General features: G+C 41.4%; 2 protein-coding genes across 3 annotated transcripts in view; one reads left to right on the top strand and one right to left on the bottom strand.

The window, feature by feature from the left end:
* The first annotated feature begins 8,245 nt into the window (after nt 1–8,245).
* Nucleotides 8,246–17,424, top strand: LOC132820583 (tyrosine-protein phosphatase non-receptor type substrate 1-like). Its single transcript, XM_060832788.1, has 5 exons — nt 8,246–8,282; nt 8,378–8,719; nt 11,225–11,524; nt 12,844–12,885; nt 17,335–17,424. The coding sequence occupies exons 1-4, from the start codon at nt 8,246–8,248 to the stop codon at nt 12,876–12,878; spliced, it is 714 nt and encodes a 237-aa protein (XP_060688771.1). The 3' UTR covers nt 12,879–12,885; nt 17,335–17,424.
* Nucleotides 17,425–19,568: 2,144 nt separating this feature from the next.
* ttf2 (transcription termination factor, RNA polymerase II) overlaps nt 19,569–22,366 on the bottom strand; it is a 56,075-nt gene continuing 53,277 nt past the window's right edge. For both annotated transcript variants that reach the window (XM_060833594.1, XM_060833595.1), the window contains exon 23: nt 19,569–20,034. In XM_060833594.1, coding sequence (XP_060689577.1) covers nt 19,890–20,034 — 145 coding nt within the window. In that variant the 3' untranslated portion in view covers nt 19,569–19,889. The remainder of the gene's footprint in view (nt 20,035–22,366) is intronic.

Below are 22,366 nucleotides of genomic sequence, written 5' to 3'. Positions count from 1 at the left end.
AAGTCCGTATACACAACATCCATTGCAATGCCGTCATCAGTTTTCTTTATTGCCTCATCAGATGAAACTCCATCAAAGTAATCATACACAATTTGTCCTTAACAAATCAAGGCTGACTCAACTTTATTAGTCCAAGTAACTGTTAATTTTCTTGCAGACTATTATTTATCAAAAGATTCCCCTCACTTATACTAAACTGACTTGGTCATGATCGCGAAGGTTATTTTTTCACAATTCTTGAACAAAAGTGTACCATTTGTAATTTTCTAATCCTTTGGCACCAGTTTTGTAGATACGTGGGTGAGAAGACTGTGCCCAAAAGCTTCATAATTTCTACCCTTCTATCGCCAGTATTATAAATTACTTCAGTTTGGAATCGGATAAGTTACCCAGATTAAGCACAGCAAATCTTTCTAGTACTTCTGCTTTTTTAATCTTAACATTATCCTAACATTTCATTCACCTTCTTTCGCAAAGTCATCTTGTATGACCAATAAGCATTTGTTTGGCCTGCACCAATTGTTTCCATTTTAGGCATGCAACGTAGATTGTAAAGATCATATCATTTTTATGTTTCTGTATTTTTGACGTTGGACTGGAAGGTTCAAAAGCTAAGGATTTTCAAAGGATTGCTGCACATTTTAAAAGCAAGTAATCTGACACTCATTGTCAATGCTGTTTAAAGAGCTGTTGGTTCAAACTGTGGGGGCTGGATAAGTTGCAGAAAAGCTAGAGAGCCAGTGTGTGACAAATGGAGATTTGGCCAGAGGCATGTAGCAGATTAGCCAGTTATTGAGGACAAACACTTTCTGCTTGCCAAGACAATGCCATTGGCTCTCCGGTAGTTAAACAGGTTGAAGATGTGACTGTTTGGATCAGAAACCATAAAACATCTGGAAGTGAAGGAGTTATTTTTACTCAGCAGGAAAAAGCATCTCAAGCCTAAAAATAGGTGGCTTGTTCTGCCTCATCAGTGCCTTAACTATGAATTTTAAATAATAGGTTACAGATCTTTATCATTGTCACCCAGTTACCCAGTGTCTCTTGCAAACAATGAAAGAACCAGGAGAAGGAAGATCAAGAAGCAGTTTCTAATCATAAGGATCATCTCAGAAAGCCCTGCAAACAGGACCCACTGTGCTGCCTTCCAGTCCTCCTCTTTGCCCATAATGCCAATATATTTTGTGTCTGACTGTATGTATGTGCTGATGGGGAGTTTATTATTGGGCTAGAGTTTTAACATTCCTGATGATGGGCTTATGCCTGAAACGTCAACTGTCCTGCTCCTCGGATACTGCCTGACCTGCTGTGCTTTTCCAGTGCTAAATCTTTTGACTCTAAAGTTTTAACATGTAGAGTTATAGATCAATGGTTCATAACTGTACTTCTTTAGATAGAATCTATTTATTTGTAACAAAATGTAATTGTTGTGAAGTGCAGAAACCTGGGTCATGCTTTCTGTCAACCCCCGTTAAAAAGAGAGATAAATTAGGGAATTCTTTTAAATGTTTAACATTTGTGTCAACTCCAGGAATAATGGGGCTTGATTTCTACTGTGCTACTACATTGAGGCGTAACAGGATTTTGATATGTTGTTTAGATTTGCAGGATAAATATAACCATAAATATAAGATTGCCACTGATAAATTCAATTAAGAATTCCCAGCAGAAATCTCTAAAGAGAAGTCCGACTCTGGAACTTGTAACCACACGGACTAGTTGAGGCAAGTATCAGAGAAGCCAATTCTAAATAGAAGCATTAAATTACAAACATAATAATAAATTCAGTGAATGGCGAAAACTATAGCAAATGGTTTTTTAACATAGAAATGTTGAAGTTATGCATTTGGGTCAATACTGAATAGAACAGGATACTTTCTAAATCCTGAAAAATATCGGAGGTCCAAAGATATTTAGGGTCCACATACATAGAACATGACTGTGTCATGGTCTTCTACAGAACAGATCTCAAAGCAAGGCTGGCCTTTACATTTACAGGAACAGTAGACAGTTGAGTAGAAGCCATGCTGCAGCTATGCAAAGCATTAACTTGATCGGAAGCGCGCTTTTCCAGCTACACATTTTTAAGCTCTGATCCCCAGCATTTGCAGTCCTCACTTTCTCCTAATTAACTTGATCGACCCAACATCGAGGGCTGAAGGGCCTGTTCTGTGCTGTATTGTTCGATGTTCTAACTGTCTGAACAATGGACGGCCGCCTTCAAGTATAACTAAAGTTCTACCATAAATCCATCTGCTGTCGGGGATCAACATATTCTAAAACTAATGTGAATGTTAATATCATTGTTTTTCACATAAATATTACGCAATTAATTAGACAGACGCATGTTATACTCAAAAATGGATAATTTCTTAAAAATAGTAGTAAGTTTATTTTTCTTTTGTTGATGACAAATGGTTGTTTTTCATAAATATACATAAGATCATTATTGACAGTAATTCTAATACTGCATGTTTATCGCTAGTATGATCACAAGTGTAATGAACGCAGTTTCCCGCTCTACAGATGCGGCCAGACAAGTTGAGTTTCTTCAGCACTCATGTGGGAGACCAGGCCGAAATGGCCAGCCTGACCTGCCGTTAACCGCCCATCCGCCCATCTCAATTCCTCCTCCCACTCCCTCACAGACATGACCATCCTTGGTCTCCTCCATTGCCACAGCCAATCAGACTGCAAATTAGAGGAGCAATAACTCATCTTCCGCCTGGGCAGCATACAGCCAGGAGGGACTTAACCTTGAGTTCTTGAATTTTAAATCACCTTCCCCCCGCTTCCGGATTCCCTTCCCAGCGCCACCTTCTTCCCACCAGTCCACGACGAACCCTTCCAGCTTCTAAATGGATCTACCCTTCCCATTCACCAAGCAGGTCTTACCCACTACCTGTGTTAACACTACCTCACCATTCCACTAGTCTCCCCACCCCAACCACTCAATCTTTATCCGTAACTCCCCCTACCCCTACATCTAGTCCTGAAGAAAGGGTAAGACCCGAAAGATTGACCTCTCCACCTCCTGAAGCTGCCTGGTTTCCCAGCCTCCTGCTTACCTGCCTTGGATTCCAGCATCCTGCTGTTTTCTGTCTCTATTTCATCCCGATCTCGTTACACCACTGTTAGCGAGCTCCATTTCTCGAAGGTCAAAACAACATGCACAAACTAAACATCAGTTGTCAAGTTTAGACCACAAGTCGGTAATTCTGTTATACCGTCAGATACGCTAGTGTACAAGATGAAGGAACGTGCTGTTAAGTCCGTTCATTAAGTGGCACTCGGATCACTTTAGAAAGAGTTTAAAGCTATTGACACGCGGGAAGAATCTATGACAGACCTGAATTAGTCATTTTGACAAACGAATTAATCAGTCTTAAGCCTCAGTTAAAAAAGTAAAGAGGCAGAAGAATGGTTTAACAGACTGTCAGTCCATGGTCACATCACTGGATCTCGCCCTGTGAACTTCATTTCCAGGTCACTGCTTCATCCCAGTAATTATACAACTACCACATTATTCTTGTGGCATGAGTGTTTCTGTCGCAATGATCTGTGTTCAGCTCCCCAAGTGAACAGTCGGTGATTAGACTATTTAACAGACTTTTTTTTTAACGAAAAACGTTTGCCTGACTGACTTCATTTCTCAAACGTTCTGCGAGCATTGTCAACTCATGGGGATTAAGGGAGGTGCGTAAATAATGACACAGAGAACCTTTTTGGTTATATTTACAGGTGTGGTAGAAATGATTTGTCATGACAATTTCTTCACTTAATAAAATATGTAAGTATTTGAGGTTTCAGTTTGAAACTTTGAAATAACGGAATGATTCCAAATAAGTTTATTTCGAATCTGAGATGATTGCAAACAGGCTGGTGAGATATTGTCTGCAAGCATTGGTAGCTGTCGGCTTTCAGAAAAGGCATGAATTATGGAATTAAACAAAGACCATCACGATAGCTTACTAATAGCATAGATTAACAGTGACAACGAGTCATTTAGGTAAACTCATTAGATGATGTTCAAACCATGTTTTTCAACCCAGATCGGAGAATATCGTCAACCTTTTTCATTTGTTAGCTTATGCTTATTTTGATGATTGCTAATATTTCTATTGGGACAACAGTGGCTTCCCTTTAGATAGCTCATAGAATGCTCTTCTGAGTCAAGATTGATGGTCGTGTGGAGTATTTTGCAGATCTTGAAGGGACCCTCCATACAGAACACTGAAAATCATACATTTAAGCATAAGCATAATTTTCAATTGTCGATCTCTCTGTGAATTGTATTTGTATAATCAATTTTAAGATTCTATTAAATGTCTGCTTTAGCCAAAGGCAATGAAACACAATGATGCATTTTATTTTTGAGTACAATATCGATCCAAGTCCATTTCCCAAATAGGAGTCCTCAAAATAGATATTGAATTAAATCAGAATTATTTTGATTTAAATTATATTAGACTCAGTGTTTGTGAAATGAGAAGTCATCTACAAATAAAAATATTGTTTCTCTGCAACTAACAGCATATTGTGTCTTTGGAAGTAGATCGTGGTATTGAATCGTTTCCGTTAATTTCAACCTCAAGTTATCTCTTATTGATCAGCAATTAGTTCGGCATGTTTACTTTTAGTGTCCTAGATTCTACAATTCTCCGAAATTAGTTTTTGTAAGTTTGTGCGTAACCTTCAGGGGGAAATGCCATTCTGTGCATTTCAGTTACCAATTTTATAATTGATTATGAAATCAATAAATTTGATTCCATTTCACCAGAATAAATAAGAAGCAAATCACAAGAGAATGTAAAAGGTGCTTTTCAAATGCGAGTTTTATTTTCTCTTTTTCCAGTTTTTCATCAACAGTAAACTTGGATAATTTTACTTCATATCCTCATCATGTTCTTGATATGGATAATAGCTGAGGTCCTTGACTTACTTACTGGATACAGTCTGTCAACCCAACAATGCCTGTCGATGTTACCATATTACTGGTTATCATATGAACCTGAATTTGTGGTACCTCGTGTGTAGCACTTTATTCGGTGGTTTCTGAAAATCCAAATGCGTCTTCGCCCCTTATCTGCCCTTTAGCTATATCCTCAAAAACTAAACATTTGTGAAACAGGTTACCTTATTATGAGGCGAAAGTGAGGTCGGATTGACTCTGTTTACTCCTGATTTTCCAAGTGCAATGAAATCATGTCCCTGTTGAAAGACATTTATATTTTCTATACCGTCTGTAAACCTCAAGGAATATCCTCCACCCCAAACCTCTCCCCTACCCCAAGCCCCTGCACCCCACCACCACCAACAATAGCCCTTCAAACACAAAAATATCACAAACTGCAGAAAGAAATAGGTGCAGAACATTTACGCACTACATTGATAATCATTTCACAACAAATCAAAATCAAAGAAACGAATCCGTACAAGAATGTGATTTTTCATACACCCTCACATTCAACTGCCACCCTCCTCCCCCCGAGTAGCGGAAGTTGATGGGTTTATGCATGTGAGAAGCAGTGAATATCCCGGCACTGACCGGTTGAGTGTTGCTATTCCTTTCTGTCTGTGAGCAGCAGTGAGTGTGATGTGAGTCAGTGAGCGGTCCACCCCCCGCACCAAGGTCGCTGTGACCGGCATTTCCTGCACAATGACCAACAGCTGCAAATGTGTTGCTGGTCAAAGCACAGCAGGCCAGGCAGCATCTCAGGAATAGAGAATTCGACGTTTCGACCTACGCCCTCGGATTAATGAGTTCAACACGCGCCGAGATATTGAACAATTCTTCCGCCGCCTTCGCCTCCGTGCCTACTTTCACAACCAAGACTCGCGCCCACCCTCTGACGACCCCTTCTCCCGCCTCCAACACACCCCATCCACCTGGACACCCCGTGCTGGCCTCCTACCCGCCCTCGACCTCTTTATAGCCAACTGCCGCCGTGACATTAACTGACTCAACCTGTCCACCCCTCTCACCCACTCCAACCTCTCACCCTCAGAACGTGCAGCCCTCCACTCCCTCCGCTCCAATCCCAACCTCACCATCAAACCCGCAGACAAGGGAGGCGCGGTGGTAGTTTGGCGCACTGACCTGTATACCGCTGAAGCCAAACGCCAGCTCGCGGACGCCTCCTCTTATCGCCCCCTTGACCACGACCCCACCTCCCACCACCAAACCATCATCTCCCAGACCATCCAGGACCTCATCACCTCAGGGGATCTCCCATCCACCGCCTCCAACCTCATAGTCCCACAACCCCGCACCGCCCGTTTCTACCTCCTGCCCAAAATCCACAAACCTGCCTGCCCCGGCCGACCCATTGTCTCAGCCTGCTCCTGCCCCACCGAACTCATCTCCCAATACCTCAACACGGTCCTGTCCCCTTTAGTCCAAGAACTCCCCACCTACGTTCGGGACACCACCCACGCCCTCCACCTCCTCCAGGATTTTCGCTTCCCCGGTCCCCAACGCCTTATTTTCACTATGGACATCCAGTCCCTGTACACCTCCATCCCCCATCACGAAGGACTCAAAGCCCTCCGCTTCTTCCTTTCCCGCCGCACCAACCAGTACCCTTCCACTGACACCCTCCTTCGACTGACTGAACTGGTCCTCACCCTGAATAACTTCTCTTTTCAATCCTCCCACTTCCTCCAAACTAAAGGAGTTGCCATGGGCACCCGCATGGGCCCCAGCTATGCCTGCCTCTTCGTAGGATATGTGGAACAGTCCATCTTCCGCAACTACACTGGCACCACCCCCCACCTTTTCCTCCGCTACATCGATGACTGTATCGGCGCTGCCTCGTGCTCCCACGAGGAGGTTGAACAGTTCATCAACTTTACTAACACCTTCCATCCCGACCTGAAATTCACCTGGACCATCTCAGACTCCTCCCTCCCCTTCCTAGACCTCTCCATTTCTATCTCGGGCGACCGACTCAACACAGACATCTATTATAAACCGACTGACTCCCACAGCTACCTGGACTACACCTCCTCCCACCCTGCCCCCTGTAAAAATGCCATCCCATATTCCCAATTCCTTCGTCTCCGCCGCATCTGCTCCCAGGAGGACCAATTCCAACACCACACAGCCCAGATGGCCTTCTTCTTCAAGGACCGCAGATTCCCCCCAGACGTGATCGACGATGCCCTCCACCGCATCTCCTCCACTTCCCGCTCCTCCGCCCTTGAGCCCCGCTCCTCCAACCGCCACCAAGACAGAACCCCACTGGTTCTCACCTACCACCCCACCAACCTCCGCATACAACGTATCATCCGCCGCCATTTCCGCCACCTCCAAACGGACCCCACCACCAAGGATATATTTCCCTCCCCTCCCCTATCAGCGTTCCGCAAGGACCACTCCCTTCGTGACTCCCTCGTCAGATCCACACCCCCCACCAACCCAACCTCCACCCCCGGCACCTTCCCCTGCAACCGCAGGAAATGTAAAACTTGCGCCCACACCTCCACACTCACTTCCCTCCAAGGCCCCAAGGGATCCTTCCATATCCGCCACAAGTTCACCTGTACCTCCACACACATCATCTATTGCATCCGCTGCACCCGATGTGGCCTCCTCTATATTGGTGAAACAGGCCGCTTACTTGCGGAACGCTTCAGAGAACACCTCCGGGCCGCCCGAACCAACCAACCCAATCACCCCGTGGCTCAACACTTTAACTCTCCCTCCCACTCCACCGAGGACATGCAGGTCCTTGGACTCCTCCACCGGCAGAACACAACTACACGACGGCTGGAGGAGGAGCGCCTCATCTTCCGCCTGGGAACCCTCCAACCACAAGGTATGAATTCAGATTTCTCCAGTTTCCTCATTTCCCCTCCCCCCACCTTGTCTCAGTCGGTTCCCTCAACTCAGCACCGCCCTCCTAACCTGCAATCCTCTTCCTGACCTCTCCGCCCCCACCCCACTCCGGCCTATCACCCTCACCTTGACCTCCTTCCACCTATCCCACCTCCATCGCCCCTCCCCCTGGTCCCTCCTCCCTACCCTTTATCTTAGCCTGCTTGGCTCTCTCTCTCTCTTATTCCTGATGAAGGGCTCATGCTCGAAACGTCGAATTCTCTGTTCCTGAGATGCTGCCTGGCCTGCTGTGCTTTGACCAGCAACACATTTGCAGCTGTGATCTCCAGCATCTGCAGACCTCATTTTTTTACTCAATGACCAACAGCTCCAAGTAACCAGTGAGACAGCGTCATCCTCAGGAACATGGGCTCAGCTCTCAGGCTCTGGCTCTTCCTCTTAGGTAAGGATTGCCTTTGAGTCCAGGGAACAGTCATTGCAGTTAGACTCGGGCTCTGTGGAGATGATGTTCCCATTTGTTGTCACATTATGTTCCAGGGCCTGTTGTCCCCCTGGAAGTGATTGAGTCTCCTCCAGTTCTCTCCCTCCTGAGAGGACAGACCGCTCGGATTAACTGCAGCCTGATACCGGGAGAGGAGCGGGCGGAGCTGGTGAAATATTATTGGTGTCGGGCAAGAGACAATCCTGACTTCAGCGGCAAAGGATCCACGAAATTCCTGGAAAACAGCCCTCGTGTGTCAGTGTCAGTGTCAGAGAGTTTCCTCATTATCCGGGAGCTGATGGTGAATGATTCTGACACTTACCGCTGTGTGGTTCTCAGAGAGAAACCTCGGCCCTGGAAATACTTCCAGGGAAATGGAACAACATTGAACATCCAAGGTAATTGTGGAAGATCCGAAATATTCAGCAGGAAGGGCTGCATCTGGAGAGAGAGAGAGAAACAGGTCATGGGTCAGGTTAGTCAGAACTGGAAGAAGTTGAAGGTTTAATAGTTGAACAGTTTATCAAAGTGGTTTATCTGAGCCGTGCCCCAGAGACAGCCTGACCTGCTGAGTGTTCCCAGAATCCGCGAGGTTTTGTTGCTGATTCAGTGTCTGGACAGAATAGACAGGGAGAGTCTATCCCCATGTCCCAAACCAAGCGGCACAGGTTCACACTGAAGATCATCCGAAACAGAGTCCACATATGGGCTCGGTTTTACCCGCACTGCCCCGGACTGGGACAGAGACAGATTTCATCATGAATTTCAAAACATTCTGAAGAGAAACATTTCTCAGAGTTTCCGAATAAGGCGGCTGTCGAACCAGCAGGAACACGATGGGCCAAATGTCAAGGTGAGAGTGGTGCTGGAAAAGCACAGCAAGTCAGGCAGCATCCGAGGAGCAGAAGAATCGACGTTTGGGGCAAAAGCCCTTCAGCAGCCCTTCATGTCAGGCTCACTGAAGCTCCAGCCTGACCTGATGTGTTTTTCCAGCACCACTCTCATCTTGACTCTGACCCCCAGCATCTGCAGTCCTCCCTTTCGCCACGATGGGCCAAATGGCCTGGTTCTGTGCAGGGAGCTTTCTCTGAGAAGATGAAGGGAGAGTGAAATAACTCAGTGTGCGAGAGAAGGAAACAGAAACAGTGCCCAGAATCACAGAGACAGAGCCCACGCTGGGATGTTGTGTGGGAGCACAGGGTCTGCCCGGGGGTTACCTGGAATCTCACATTAACCACCCACCAGCAACACCTGCTTTTCGATCGGATCCTTTCAGTCCCATCCTTTTCAACACTTAGTTTGAAGAAAACCACCCAAAAGACAAAGCTGAACCCGAAAGATCCGATTTCCAACAAGTATAGTGCCAAATAAAACAGAATTGATGGAGATGATATAGACTTGTTAGCCAGGTGGGTTGGTCAGCGGTAAATGGAATTCAATCCAGATAAATGTGAGGTGACGCACATGGGCAGGACAAATAAGGCAAGGGAATCGGTCAGGAACGGTTGGACCCTGGGGAGCATTGGGGATCAGAGGGACCTTGGTGTGCATGTCATACAAGTCCCTAACGTCAGGCCGAGTGAGTGCTTAAGAAGACATATAATATGTTTGCCTTTGGCATAACGTTTAAGAACAGGCAAAGTACATTATAGGATAGGTGTAACTGCATTGGAGAAGGTGCAGAGGAGATTTATCAGGATGCTAAATAAAAACGGAAAGAACATCGGATGCTGTAAATCAAAACCAAAATCAGAAATCGCTGTAAAAGCAACATCAGTGAAGGGAAATCAGAGTTAACGTTTCGTGTCCCTTCCTCAGAACAAATTCTGCTGAGCTTTTCCAGTAACTTCTATTTACCAGGATTAGATTAGATTCCATACCTTCGGCCCAACAAGTCCACACCGACCCTCCGAAGGGTAATCCACCCAGACCCATTCCCTCTGACTAATGCACCTAACACTATTTAGCGTGGCCAATTCACCTGACCTGCACATCTTTGAATTGTGGGAAGAAACTGGGGCATCCGGAGGAAACCCACGCAGACACGGGGAGAATGTGCAAACTCCACACAGACAGACGCCCGAGGCTAGAATCAAACCTGGGACCCTGGTGCTGTGCTAACCACTGAGCCACCGTGCCGCCCCTGGGCTGTTACCTGGGCTGGAAAGTTTCAGTTATGAAGACAGATCGGACAGATTGGTTTGCAGTAGAGCAGAGGAGATTGAGAGGGGACATGATTGAGATGTACAAAATTAAGAGGGACGTTGATAGGGTGGACAGGAAAGAGCTTTTCCTCTTGTTGGACTGGTTAATGGATCGGGGAGCAGAGACTTAAGGCAAGGGGCAGGAGACTGGCAGGATATGAGGGAAAAAAGGTTTTCAATCAGATGATGGAAATCTGGAACTCGCTGCCTGTGAAGATGTTGGAGGCAAAATCCCTGATAACATTTAACAAGTATTTAAATGTACACGTGCAATACAAGGCATACAACGCCAACTGGATAATGGGCTCCCAATAGTTTTTTTAAACCGGAACAGAATGGATGGGCCGAAGGACCTTTTCCTGTACTGTAGACCTCTATGACTCCATTTTATGAAAAAGTTTACTTTTCCTACTTCCTTGAACATCCTGCTCCAAAACAAACCACAACCCCAGTGCGTGTCGGGATGAAACGGATTGAGGGTCCCGGTTCTCATTCTGACCCACATTGTGAGGAGGGGTCTGTCTCCTGGTGTCGGTGATTTGGTAATCGGGGTACAATTTATTAAACCCATTCTGCACTGTCCCATTGAGTATCCAAGTTTCAGGCTGTTTTAACCATCCCTCTCCTTGCTACCTGCCGATTTCTATTTGCTACAATGAAGATTGACACAATGTGTGTTGTTTTGATGTGTTTATTTAGCGAAACCTGAAATCTATCTGACAGCGGATCCCCAGGATGAAGGTGTTGGGATTCAGACACTGACTTGTTTGGCTGCGGGATTTTTCCCGAGGGATCTGACCATTTCCTGGATTGTTGAGGGGGATGTCTCCTACCAGGAGGAGCCGGGCTCGCTGACAGTAAACACGGACAGCAGTTACAACCTGAGCTCCCGGCTGCGGATTGCAAAGCCCCAGCGGGAGCAGGGAGCCGCCGTCTCCTGTCACATTCAGCACAGCACCTTCACTGGGTCAGTGAGGACAAGGCTCAGAGCCAGTCCAGGTAGGTGCCTCACTAATACTGACCACACCACAGGACTCCCAGTGAGTCCATATCAAACTGTGAAATGATAAATGTTAATGCATAGATCGGAAGGCACAATATTAAGTGGTCGGGTTATGTAGAGAAGATTAAATGGATCAACATTGTCTGATGAACGTACAAAAAGTGTCGGCCACAGCGCGATCCAAGATATTGTCAGGAAATCAGAGGAAGTTGTCAGCAGAATATTCGATTCTATTGCAGGTGGATTGCCATAGCGCCTCGGCATTTATTGTAAGTTCAGACTTATTAAAACTGAATTGTTTAAATGAGAAATTAACTTTCTAAAAATGCATATCTGGTCCAAGTTTATCAGATTTGTTTAAGTAACATTTACTCATCTAAGTGAAAATATGAAGTTGAATCGCTGAATGTGCACAATTTATGAACCGGGCCCAATTCTACCCTTTTGAGTTCTCCCATCATGTCGTGTGGCGGACTGTGCATTTTTTTATATACATACCTGACTGTGTATCGTTGCTAAAGTACAGTGGGAAACTGAATGTTTTCAACTCTCGTTTTTGGAGATAAAGAGTATTTTATTGCGTTTCTCCAGTCAACCTGACAATGTGTGGCTGAAAGGGAACGGCGCAAACAGGAGGCAGGTGCCTGGAGGGTTTAAAATGATAATTTTGTTCGTAAAACCACATCTCATCTATAAGTAGCAGTTTCTGAAACGTCCAGTGTAGAAAGAAAATGGTCCAGATTTTCCCATGGCCAGACAGCCAACATTCCAGTGACTGGGAAGTGTGTGCAGGAATCCTGTGGAATCCCGATTGTAGCAGACATTGAAGGTTCTGGGGGTATATCCTTTTCGCCTCAAACTCTCCAAAAGTCTCCATGTGGAGGGTCCTGATGCAATTTAGGAAATTATTGCTCAAGAGAGGTTAGACCTTGTATTAAACTGCCCCCCGCGGTTACCTGGCACACCCTTACTCCACCGATCCCCACAGCACTTACAGCCCCAGGTCCTGACCTGACGCATGTGGGACCTGAAACCCAAATCGAATCTGACCTGTTCCCTCCTTCCCCCGACTTGCCCGGCGCCCTACCCCCTACTCAGCGGGCACCCTACCCAGCTTGTACTCCACCCCTGCTATGAGCTTGTGGCACCGCTTGTGTGGCACCTGATGGGGTGCTTTGTGAAAATCTGAAAGGGTAGCCAAGGGATACACACAGATTAATGAAACTCAATGCATCCTGGAGTCTGGAGATTGGGGAGTTGCGGTGAAGGAAAGTGTGTAATTCGTTTTGTTTTTCTACCTTTCCTGTCCCGTCAGAATTAGCTCTTGTTCTATTCTTGGGAAAGGATTAACGTTTTGGTGAGTATCTGGTAAGCGGTTGTCTATTTTATTTTTAATTTTAACAGTGTATGAATTAGTCATAATGTCGGTAAAATATATCAAAAGGAACCTAAGTTTATAACATAATTGCACAATTAATTTAACCTCACACAGGATGGGAAGACAGGTGAAGTGTCGAGGCTAAAGTATGTGGGAGCTTCTGGATGCTATTGTGATCCAGAGCAAACTCTTCAGCAGAAACATTTCAAGCTTCAGATGCTTTGGCGCAGAGTTTGTGAGCTGGAAGCTGAAAGAAAGTTACGAAGGTTCTTGGTATCAGGAGGTAGTCAGAGCATTTAGGATAGAGTCTTCTTGTTTAATCAGGGACAGAAATATGTGTGTGCGTGAGGGAGGCTGATAGGGGAATCCAGAATGAAGAAATATCAGCCTCTGCAATTGTCCAATCAGTATGAAGTTCTCTTAGCTTGTTTGGGTGAATGCCCGGTCTGTATGTTTAAATTCAAAACACGGGAGAAATATTTTGAAATTAGGTCAGCTGGTTTGGACCAATTAGAAGTTTTTAAAAAAAAATCAGAGCACTACGTAACTTTGGAACTCCTGATCTTAGAAGGCAGATCAGAATGACTTTATTGAATGCTGGAGAACCCCTGGGGGAATAAACTGTATTTTGCTACCGTTTCATATGTTTGTATGAAAATCATGGCCTGATTTTAGAGTGAGAAACAAAAAAGTGATTCCAATCCATCAATACTGTTTTTCTTTAAATATTATTGCTCCCAACATGAACTGCTCATGCTGTTCAACAATGCAAGGATTTCGAGCAGGATAAATTCAACTGGTTACTTCCATAAGATCTAATTAATCTTAAGTTATGATTTTTAAAAAACTCCTCCCAACAATAATGAACATTTAACTTTCACCTCATATAACTAAAGAATGACCAGTTGTAAAAAAGCTACCAACTTAGAGTATAATTCTCATTTTAAATTAATGAAATAGTATTGGATTAGTTCTAAAATGTATAACTAGATTACTCTGCAGCACAGCACATTTCAAAAAATATGAAACTTATGAAAACTTATAATTGAAAGGAATTAATTTTACAAATATAATGAAAAACTTGCCCGTTAAAATGCAAATAGCATAACCGATACTATAAATAAATCTATGACTCGATTGATAGCTAGTAAGGACAAAAGTGTAGAATTAAAGGTGGATGATTGGACACAGGTAAGTGCCCTCCTGAAACACAGCCCAAAATTAGCAACTTTGTTGGTTTGACAGGAGAAATTTTCAAAAAAAGACAAAAGTATGAATGTTAAGATCTAAATATCCATGTGCAAAAAGTAGTGCTCAGAGGATTCTGCTACGTATGCAGTACAATGAATTTGTATTTCATATCAAATCTTTATGCACAAAGATCGAGAAATCTGCCTTGAGCACAAATATGCTCACATGGATAGCTAATCAATTACTGGGACTGAAGACTGAATAAAAAACTGAGCAGGGGGTTTGAGGTTTGTCCTCATTTCCCTGAAAACCAGTTGAACGTTAGGGTTTGGGGCCTGGCTTTGCCATTCCTCTCCCTTGTAAAATTGCTGTTTCTCTGTATACAGCTGTTATTGTTAATTGTTTTGTAAATTGTGTATTTGTTGAAAAAAATAAATGAAACAGGAAAAACAATTGAGCAGATGGACAGTTGGACATTTAACTAAACAATGAAAGTTTATTGATAGGAGTCTTTGATGCCTAGATTTAGAATTAATGAAGATTTTGTGCTCAATGTTTGTTTACTTTAAGTATTCCTGAGTATTCTCTATTCCTGAGATGCTGCCTAACCTGCTGTGCTTTGACCAGCAACACATTTGCAGCAGTTTGTTTACTTTAGATTGTTTTGTGACTCAGCCATGTAAATAAGATTTACAAAAAGCTTCTGGAATTATATTAAGTTTAAGGAACAATCATAGCTTAAAGATTTACAATGAGTTTTGAGCAATCCTGTGAGGTCCTTTGATAAAAGTGCTTGTATCACAATATGCTCCTGAGAAAGGATATACTTTGAAGTAAAGAGTTAATGATAGCACAAGACAAGAAGTGTTGCGATAAAACCCTACCGAAATTGCTTAAAGCGGAGTATGAACAAAATAGGTCCAGGAAGAAGTTATCAGCATTTCCAGTCTAGAAGTTAAATAACAATCAAATTGACCAAGGTGTTAGAGAAAGGGATTCTCGTGTGTGTGTGTGTGTGTGTGCAATTCTGGTCATCTTCTTATTGGATTGATGTTGTGAAATTTTAAAGGGTTCAGAAAAGATTTACAAGGATGTTGCCAGGGTTGGAGGATTTGAGCTTTAGGGAGAGGATGAGTAGGCTGCGGCTTTTTTCCCCTTGAGCATTGGAGGTTGCTGGATGACCTTATAGAGGTTTACAAAATTATGAGGGGCATGAATAGGATAAATAGACAAAGACTTTTCCATTGGGTGGGGGAGTCCAGAACTAAAGGGCCTAGGTTTAGGATGTGGGGGGAAAATTTAAAATGAATCTAAGGGTTAAGTTTTTCACACAGATGGTGCTGCGTGTATGAAATGAGCTGCCAGAGAAAGTGGTGGAGACCAGTAAAATTACAACATTTAAAAGGCATCTGGATGGGTATATGAATTGGAAGCTTTTAGAGGGATATGGGCCAAGTGTTGGCAAAAGGGACTAGATTAGGTTCAGATAGCTGGTTGGCATGGGCGAATTGGATAGAAAGGTCTAATTCTGTGCCGTTCATCTCTATGCCTCTATAACTATTGTATGTGTGATGTTTTTGAGTACTTCGCAAAATATATGATGTAACTGTGTTTTGGGTACAAAATAAGAATTGATGTTTTTCTTTGCAAATTGTTTTGGGATTAATGGAATTTTACTTTTATTGTGTGTTTTAAGATATGAATTTGTTACAAGTTGATAGTTTGGTTTAATCTATTTATCTTGATTTGTTTATTAATGAACTTCTGCTTTTTGTTAAAGCAATATCTGCAGCACTGCATGCATATGTTTTACTGAGAGATCACTTTGTTACAGCTAAAACAAAACAAAATAAGCTTCAATCGAACAAGTCAAGTTTTAGTCTGAGACCTGATTTGTCCAGTAATAACATTAGCTGAATCACAATATATTTCAAGCAATGTTAACTGGCAATTCAACCAATGTAAACAGTACGTCCAGCTAAATATACCACTGTTAACCTGGACTCATCAAACTAAATTTTCTTTTGTAATGGGCAAGTAACACAGATTTATTTTTATGCATGGCAGTCGTGAATGTAAAAGTCACACTCCAATTATAAATATTTCCAGTTCTCAGGAATGGTCACTCGACCCAAAACGTGAACTGATTTCTCTCCACAGATGCTGCCGGTCCTGCTGAGCTTTTCCAGCAATTTCTATTTTTGTCTATGAACATTTCCAATTGCGAAGCACAGAATTTTGGCTAATACAGAATTGCCAGATTAATATAATTTATGGTATTGTTCTAAAATCATTTAAAAATAATGATTCAAAAACCAGTTACATTTTCAATGCATGATTTTTCAGACCAGTAAATTATATATCATCAGATTTACAAGTTGTTATTACAAATGTCAGGATCTGCATCCCATTAAGATATCTGCCCTTATTGGAATGTGTTACATTAAGACCTTTTTGATTCTTTTCTTCATTTGTGTGAACAGTTTTTAAATTTAAGAGTTCTCAGTGCTTTTACTATGCCTGAATGTTTACAAATGCTGCAGGGTAGTGAGAAAGGTGCCGTGTTTAAGTCAGTAAGTCTTAATAGAAAATCTATTGATGCAGAGGAAGGGTGGGATGTTATTTTATGTTCACATGGGAAAATAAATTGGCCAATTGATTTAAATGATTCAAAATGTAACTGTGTGCTCTGCTTGTGGTGTAATGAAACAGCTTTTTTTTTACTCAAGTGTTGGTGCAATCAAATTATTATCAAGTTATGCTTAAGGAAATAGCTGTAAAATAAATATCATATCCAGATTACAAGCAGAAACATTTGTCTGAACTCAAGTAATGTTAATATATTAGTTGATCGAGTGTAACAAGAGTTAACTCCATTAAAAGATGTTTAGCTCAATTATTGAAGGATTGAAAGACACAAACTTCCAAATTAGCTATGACAGACCATAAATTACTCAGGTAAATCAATTAATTCAAAGTAGGTGTCTCTGTTTAAAAGCAAAAGGACAAAAAAGAATGTTGAAATGTGAGTTTTTTTTTCAACCAATTTTTCGATTCAACCTGTTCAGAGACATTATTACACACCTCTGGTGCAGGTGTAACTTGAACCTGAGCAGGTTCAACTTGAACAAGGGCAGGGATACTGCCACTGCACCACAAAATAGCCCATTAAAAGTTAATATATTGTCAATCTGTTATCAAAGCCAGGTGTTCTTACCCTATGAACTCCATTTTCAGGTAGCCGGTTTACCGCAGTACGCTACATCATCATCCTTGTGGGATTGAGTTTGTTAGTGATGGTAATGATTTATGTTCAGATTTTCTGTTAAGCGGTAAGTTGTTAAAGTTTAGCTTTGTTTTGAGATATAAATTTACATTATTTTGTTTTATTCCTCAAAAGCTCTTGTGGAATCCAGTCCCATTGAAATAATCAGGAGATTTGCATAAATGATACAAATGGACTTTTCTGATTTCATAAAACTGAAACTGCAGATGCCGTAAATCAGATGAAAGTGGAAATTGCTGGAAAAGCTCAGCAGGTCTGGCAGCAAATGTGTATAGATGTCAGAATTAATGTTTCAAGTTAAGTGATTCTTCCCCAAAACTTTTCCAGCAATTTTCTTCTGTCTCTGACTTTTCTTACTAGTTTTGTTGCTAATGATTTATGATAATTTCATACAGTAACTTATAAATTCAAATTGGTCTCAGACTTCACTTTCCTCAATCCATTAAATACTGGAGTTCCTGCATTAGTTTATGTATAACCTCTATGTATTGCCAACAGGTAAAATAATTTTCACCTGCAAGCACAGATAAGTGACAACTTTCAGGAAATGGAGGTATTGGAGAATTAAAGAAACAGATGACCTCAACTGCTTACAAAATATCAGCCATTAAAGCACAACACTTTTCTAGAAGGGAAAAAAAGCTATATTTCAATGGATTTGAGCTCAACCTAAAATTTAGGTTTGCACAAGCACACCAGCTTTCTTATGGTATTCATTTTGGTAATTACTAATTGAAAAGTTTAAGCAGGACAATGTGTTTGGGTCTTGGATCACATTAGGAAAACCAAAGACTGATGGCGCTTTGGAGTGTTAGTTAGATATGGAAGGGACCTTCCACACAACACTTTGAAAAGCACTAATATAAACAATTCAAGGATTTTCAACAGTTAAAATCTTTCTGGATTTTACATGAATAATAATACTTGACATAAGAATTTATATAGAGTAATTGTTTGTTTTAGTTCTTTAGTGCAAGAAAAGAATTTCCAATATTTACGATTAGAAGATAAATCAAGATCCCCTCATCAAATGGGCTTGCATTAAAAAAAAATTGGATTTATATTTTAGTGATTGCCTATTGAATTTAGTTAATTAATCCTACAATTAACTGGTCAGCTATCCAACAAGACTGAACATTTAATGCCAACTTCTGATGAATTGTTGGCTGTTCTGGGCAACAGACTTAGTTATTTACCAATGTGTCAAGCCTACCTGAACTCATTTCATAAGAAGCCCTTCTATCATCAATGGGGATACCCATTGCAATTGGAGCTGGCATTAAACACATCTCAGAAACAGTACATTAACTCACAGGGAAACAATTTCATAAATTGTACAACACTGAAATCACAGGTGATCTTTCAACCTCATTTGTGTCATCATTTGTTATCTCCATTAATATACCGGTCTCAGTTCTTTTGCTCCTGAAACCCTCAACCATGTCTGTGCTACCTCTAGACCTGACTACTCCTGGGTGATCTCCCATCTTTGATCCCCCCTTGAACTTGCAGTCATTTAAAACTCTGCCGTCCATGCCCGAGTTCTTGCTGACTTCTATTGCTTCTCAGTCAAATGGCATCTTGATTGTCCCAGTTTTTACCGTGGTTTTCAAGCCCTCCAAGACCTTTCCTTTCCATATCTTTGTAATCTCATCCAGCCCACAACTCTGATCTGCTCTCCACTAATCCTGGTCTGTACTGCATGACCAATCAGTAATATTCCACTCTTGGTAGCCACATCTTCAATTGTCTAAGCCACAAAAACTGAAATTGTTTTCTATACTTCACCTCACTTTCCTACATTAAAAATCAGCTTAAAACATTCTTCTGAACTAGATTTTGATGATCTGACAGTTCCTGCTTACATGAACTGGGTGTCACACTTTGTTTTACTATGCTATTTCATTACAGTAAAAGTGCTATGTTTACCTAGTTTGTTAAATCCATGACAGGTTAAAGAATTGCAGGTGAAAAGTTACGGTAAGGATGAAATGGATTAATTGTTGAAAAAACAATACATACCCCAAAGTCTTGTCCAAAGTATTTTGCAAAAGAAGCCAAATTTATTTTAATGATTAACTTGCCATCTCACATTCCGTTTTTAAAGAATGTTAAGTTCAGGTTAAGCACCTATTCTGACCAAATGAAATCATATGTAAAATAAAAATCATTTGCATTGGGAACACTTTCCCATCATTAACAAAAATAAAGTAGTATTTTATTTTTAAACGATGAAATCATGTAACGAATACTTTTCTCCAGGGATTGGGAAGATGCAACTTTGTGTTTCGTTTTTTTTCAACAGAAAAAGAGATATACCAAACAAACATGTACACTAAAGGATTTATAACTTGAACCATAATTGCACAATATTCATATTATGCTGGACACAAAAATGTTTCCAAAATACAGAAATGCCTCAAATTGTCAAATGTACAGACACATTGAGTTTTGACTATAATTTGTTAGAATATAATTTTATGGCAGGATTGTTTTTCTTTGAAGCTCAGACACCAAACAGAATTCGCAGATCAGCCAGTGTAAGTTTAGTAAAGGATCCTCCAGTTCCTGTTAAAACCTTTTTTGCTAGATCCTTTTTCTTCTCCTGAAGCTCAAAGATCTTCTCCTCAATAGTACCCTCACAGATAAACCTAGAGAAACAATTTTTCTTTAGTAAAACATTTTGTTTTGAAAAACACCTTTCATAGCGATGTCCAATTTGCTACAAAACCTCATTGCATTTGGATATTTACAACAATTTCACACAAATTAATGAAAACCAAGTTCTGACTTCAGTCACAATTTGACTTGATCCGCCTGAGATGAGTGTGAATTGACAACAATTCAAGGACAGTCTGACCCAGATAGAATGCTATATTTCCAATGATAGCAGATTTTCACCTCATTGCGGAACATAGTCTCTGTTCTTTTCAGTAAAGCCTGAGACCCTGATGTACGATCTCTTGTACATGAGCTCAAATTAACTGAAGTGACATATGGCTTTGGCACAAATTGATCAGTGATGTATTTGATATTCCAATTTTTAAAGGAAATGGTTTGTGAAATAACAGTAACACATTATTGAGCTGGTGAGCTCAATGCCCTCGTAATGAGTTCATAGCTGATCTATGTCCTATTCTATTTATTTGCCTTGACTCCATATCCCAAATTTCCTTCATTGAGAAAGGTCTATTGATCGGAGTTTTAAAATTAAATAAATATGATAGCATTTGAGAGAGAATTCCACAACTTCATCAGCCATTGGGTGATGTGTTGTCTCCTGAAAGGCCTTTAATTTGAAGGTTGTCTTCCCATGTCTTCACACTTTCCAACCAGCAGAACCTGTCTCTCTCCATTACTGTATTAATCCCTCTCGAAATCCTGAACTCCTCAAATCACATTATCTTACAAAAATGCATTTTCCAAGAATATAAATCAAGCACATGTAAACATTCCTCATAATTTAACATCCTCAGTCCCGATAAATGTGCGCAGCACTTCTCCCAAGGCATTTATCAACATGTGGTACCCTGAACTTTACATCATGCTCTTGATGTGGTCTAACCAAGGCTTGGAAAGATGTAGTGAAACCTAGCCTCATTATATTCTAGGCCTCTAGATAATGCGGTCCCCATGCAAGTCTGTAATCTGCTTTAAAACTGACTAGGAGAGGCTATAAGCTGACTGTCAAATTATCACCTTTCTTTCCAATTGTAGGACTATTCAAGCTTTTGGAAATTTCTAAAGTTTATCTAGAATAGCCATGGCTAAGTGGAATTCCACTCCTATCGTTAAGGTTTACTCCAGAACAATAAACTCCAAGACTCTGCAGCTTCAGGATGCGTTCGAGACTGGTTACCTGTAATGCAGCGCTAAAAACCCCTACCTTCTATTGCATGTCAATTTTTTTTTTGGATTCAATTTAAACCACTGTTATTGTGAAAGATCAAAATTACCTGTGATTCTATGTTAATGGACATTCACCAGTAATCAAGCTACTCAAAGTTTGAATTTTTTTATTACAAACTCCTGCCTGCTTTGAGGCAGTCCACAAACTAGAAATCAACAAGGTCGCAACTGAAGAGAAAAGTGGAGAGGTGTGGCCTTTTCAAGAAATGAGGTTTTGAGTTGTTTTTGAAAAGACTCCGAGAACCTATTCAAACAAATGCAGCTTACCTGCAAAGAAATTGAACTCCTGGCTACAGGAGCTATCAGGGCTGATCGCATGACCTGCTGAACAGTCCCTTACTGTGAATGATGACAAATTCACCTGGATTCAGATCTTGGCCACCTGAGCATCAACTGCCTTGTTCACTGGACTTAAAAGTTTAGTAGACATTTGCTCCTTCCTTTATTGTACCTTTCTTTGGGGCTTATTGTATTTTTGATGTAGTGAAGAGATTTTCTGGGCAAGTGTGTGTGCGAGAATAAATAATATTCCTTGTTTAATTCTATGAAGGACTGCTAAAGACTTTTAAATTGATCATGTTAATAAAGGTTTGGAAACAGACACCAGCCTTATCAAAATATTAAAACTACACTGATTATGGAAAGAAAGCCAAGAGAATTGGCGGTTTCAGTCTGTCCATCTCTCCTGTCTAGCAAAATAAAAGGCAAAAACTCCTTTCACTTGTTTTGACTGATTTTTACTTCAGTATAAATATTAGTCGAGTACATAGATCCCTCAAATCCCTTTGAGCCATCTGGATTTTCAATACCCTAAAAAAAACCTCAATATCCCTACCCATTAGGTTCAAAATACCTTTGTTTTCAAATCTACCTGTCACAATTTTGCAATTCTATGCTCTTGTTCACACAAATTACTATGCCAGTATCCCATCTTTCATAGCAGTCAGCTGCTACACGCTGAAATTTAAAAGGACCAGAATCAGAGAGCCATTGAGAGTTGCTGTCAAAATGATATGGTTAGCACAAGGTAAATGGGATGTCGGGCTGTTTGATGGGTAAGTTGCCAAGGGGGTA

The sequence above is a fragment of the Hemiscyllium ocellatum genome, chromosome 12 (assembly GCF_020745735.1).
Source record: "Hemiscyllium ocellatum isolate sHemOce1 chromosome 12, sHemOce1.pat.X.cur, whole genome shotgun sequence".
Classification (NCBI taxonomy): Eukaryota; Metazoa; Chordata; class Chondrichthyes; order Orectolobiformes; family Hemiscylliidae; genus Hemiscyllium; species Hemiscyllium ocellatum.
The sequence above is the reverse complement of the archived record's forward strand: the minus strand, read 5'-3'. Positions and strand labels throughout refer to the sequence as shown.

Excerpts from the sequence above, each read along its gene's own strand:
- LOC132820583 (XM_060832788.1), top strand. The coding sequence starts at position 8,246 with ATGGGCTCAGCTCTCAGGCTCTGGCTCTTCCTCTTAG. Across the intron at positions 8,283-8,377 it reads GCTCTGGCTCTTCCTCTTAG|GGCCTGTTGTCCCCCTGGAA; the intron begins GTAAGGATTGCC and ends ATTATGTTCCAG. Across the intron at positions 8,720-11,224 it reads AACAACATTGAACATCCAAG|CGAAACCTGAAATCTATCTG; the intron begins GTAATTGTGGAA and ends GTGTTTATTTAG.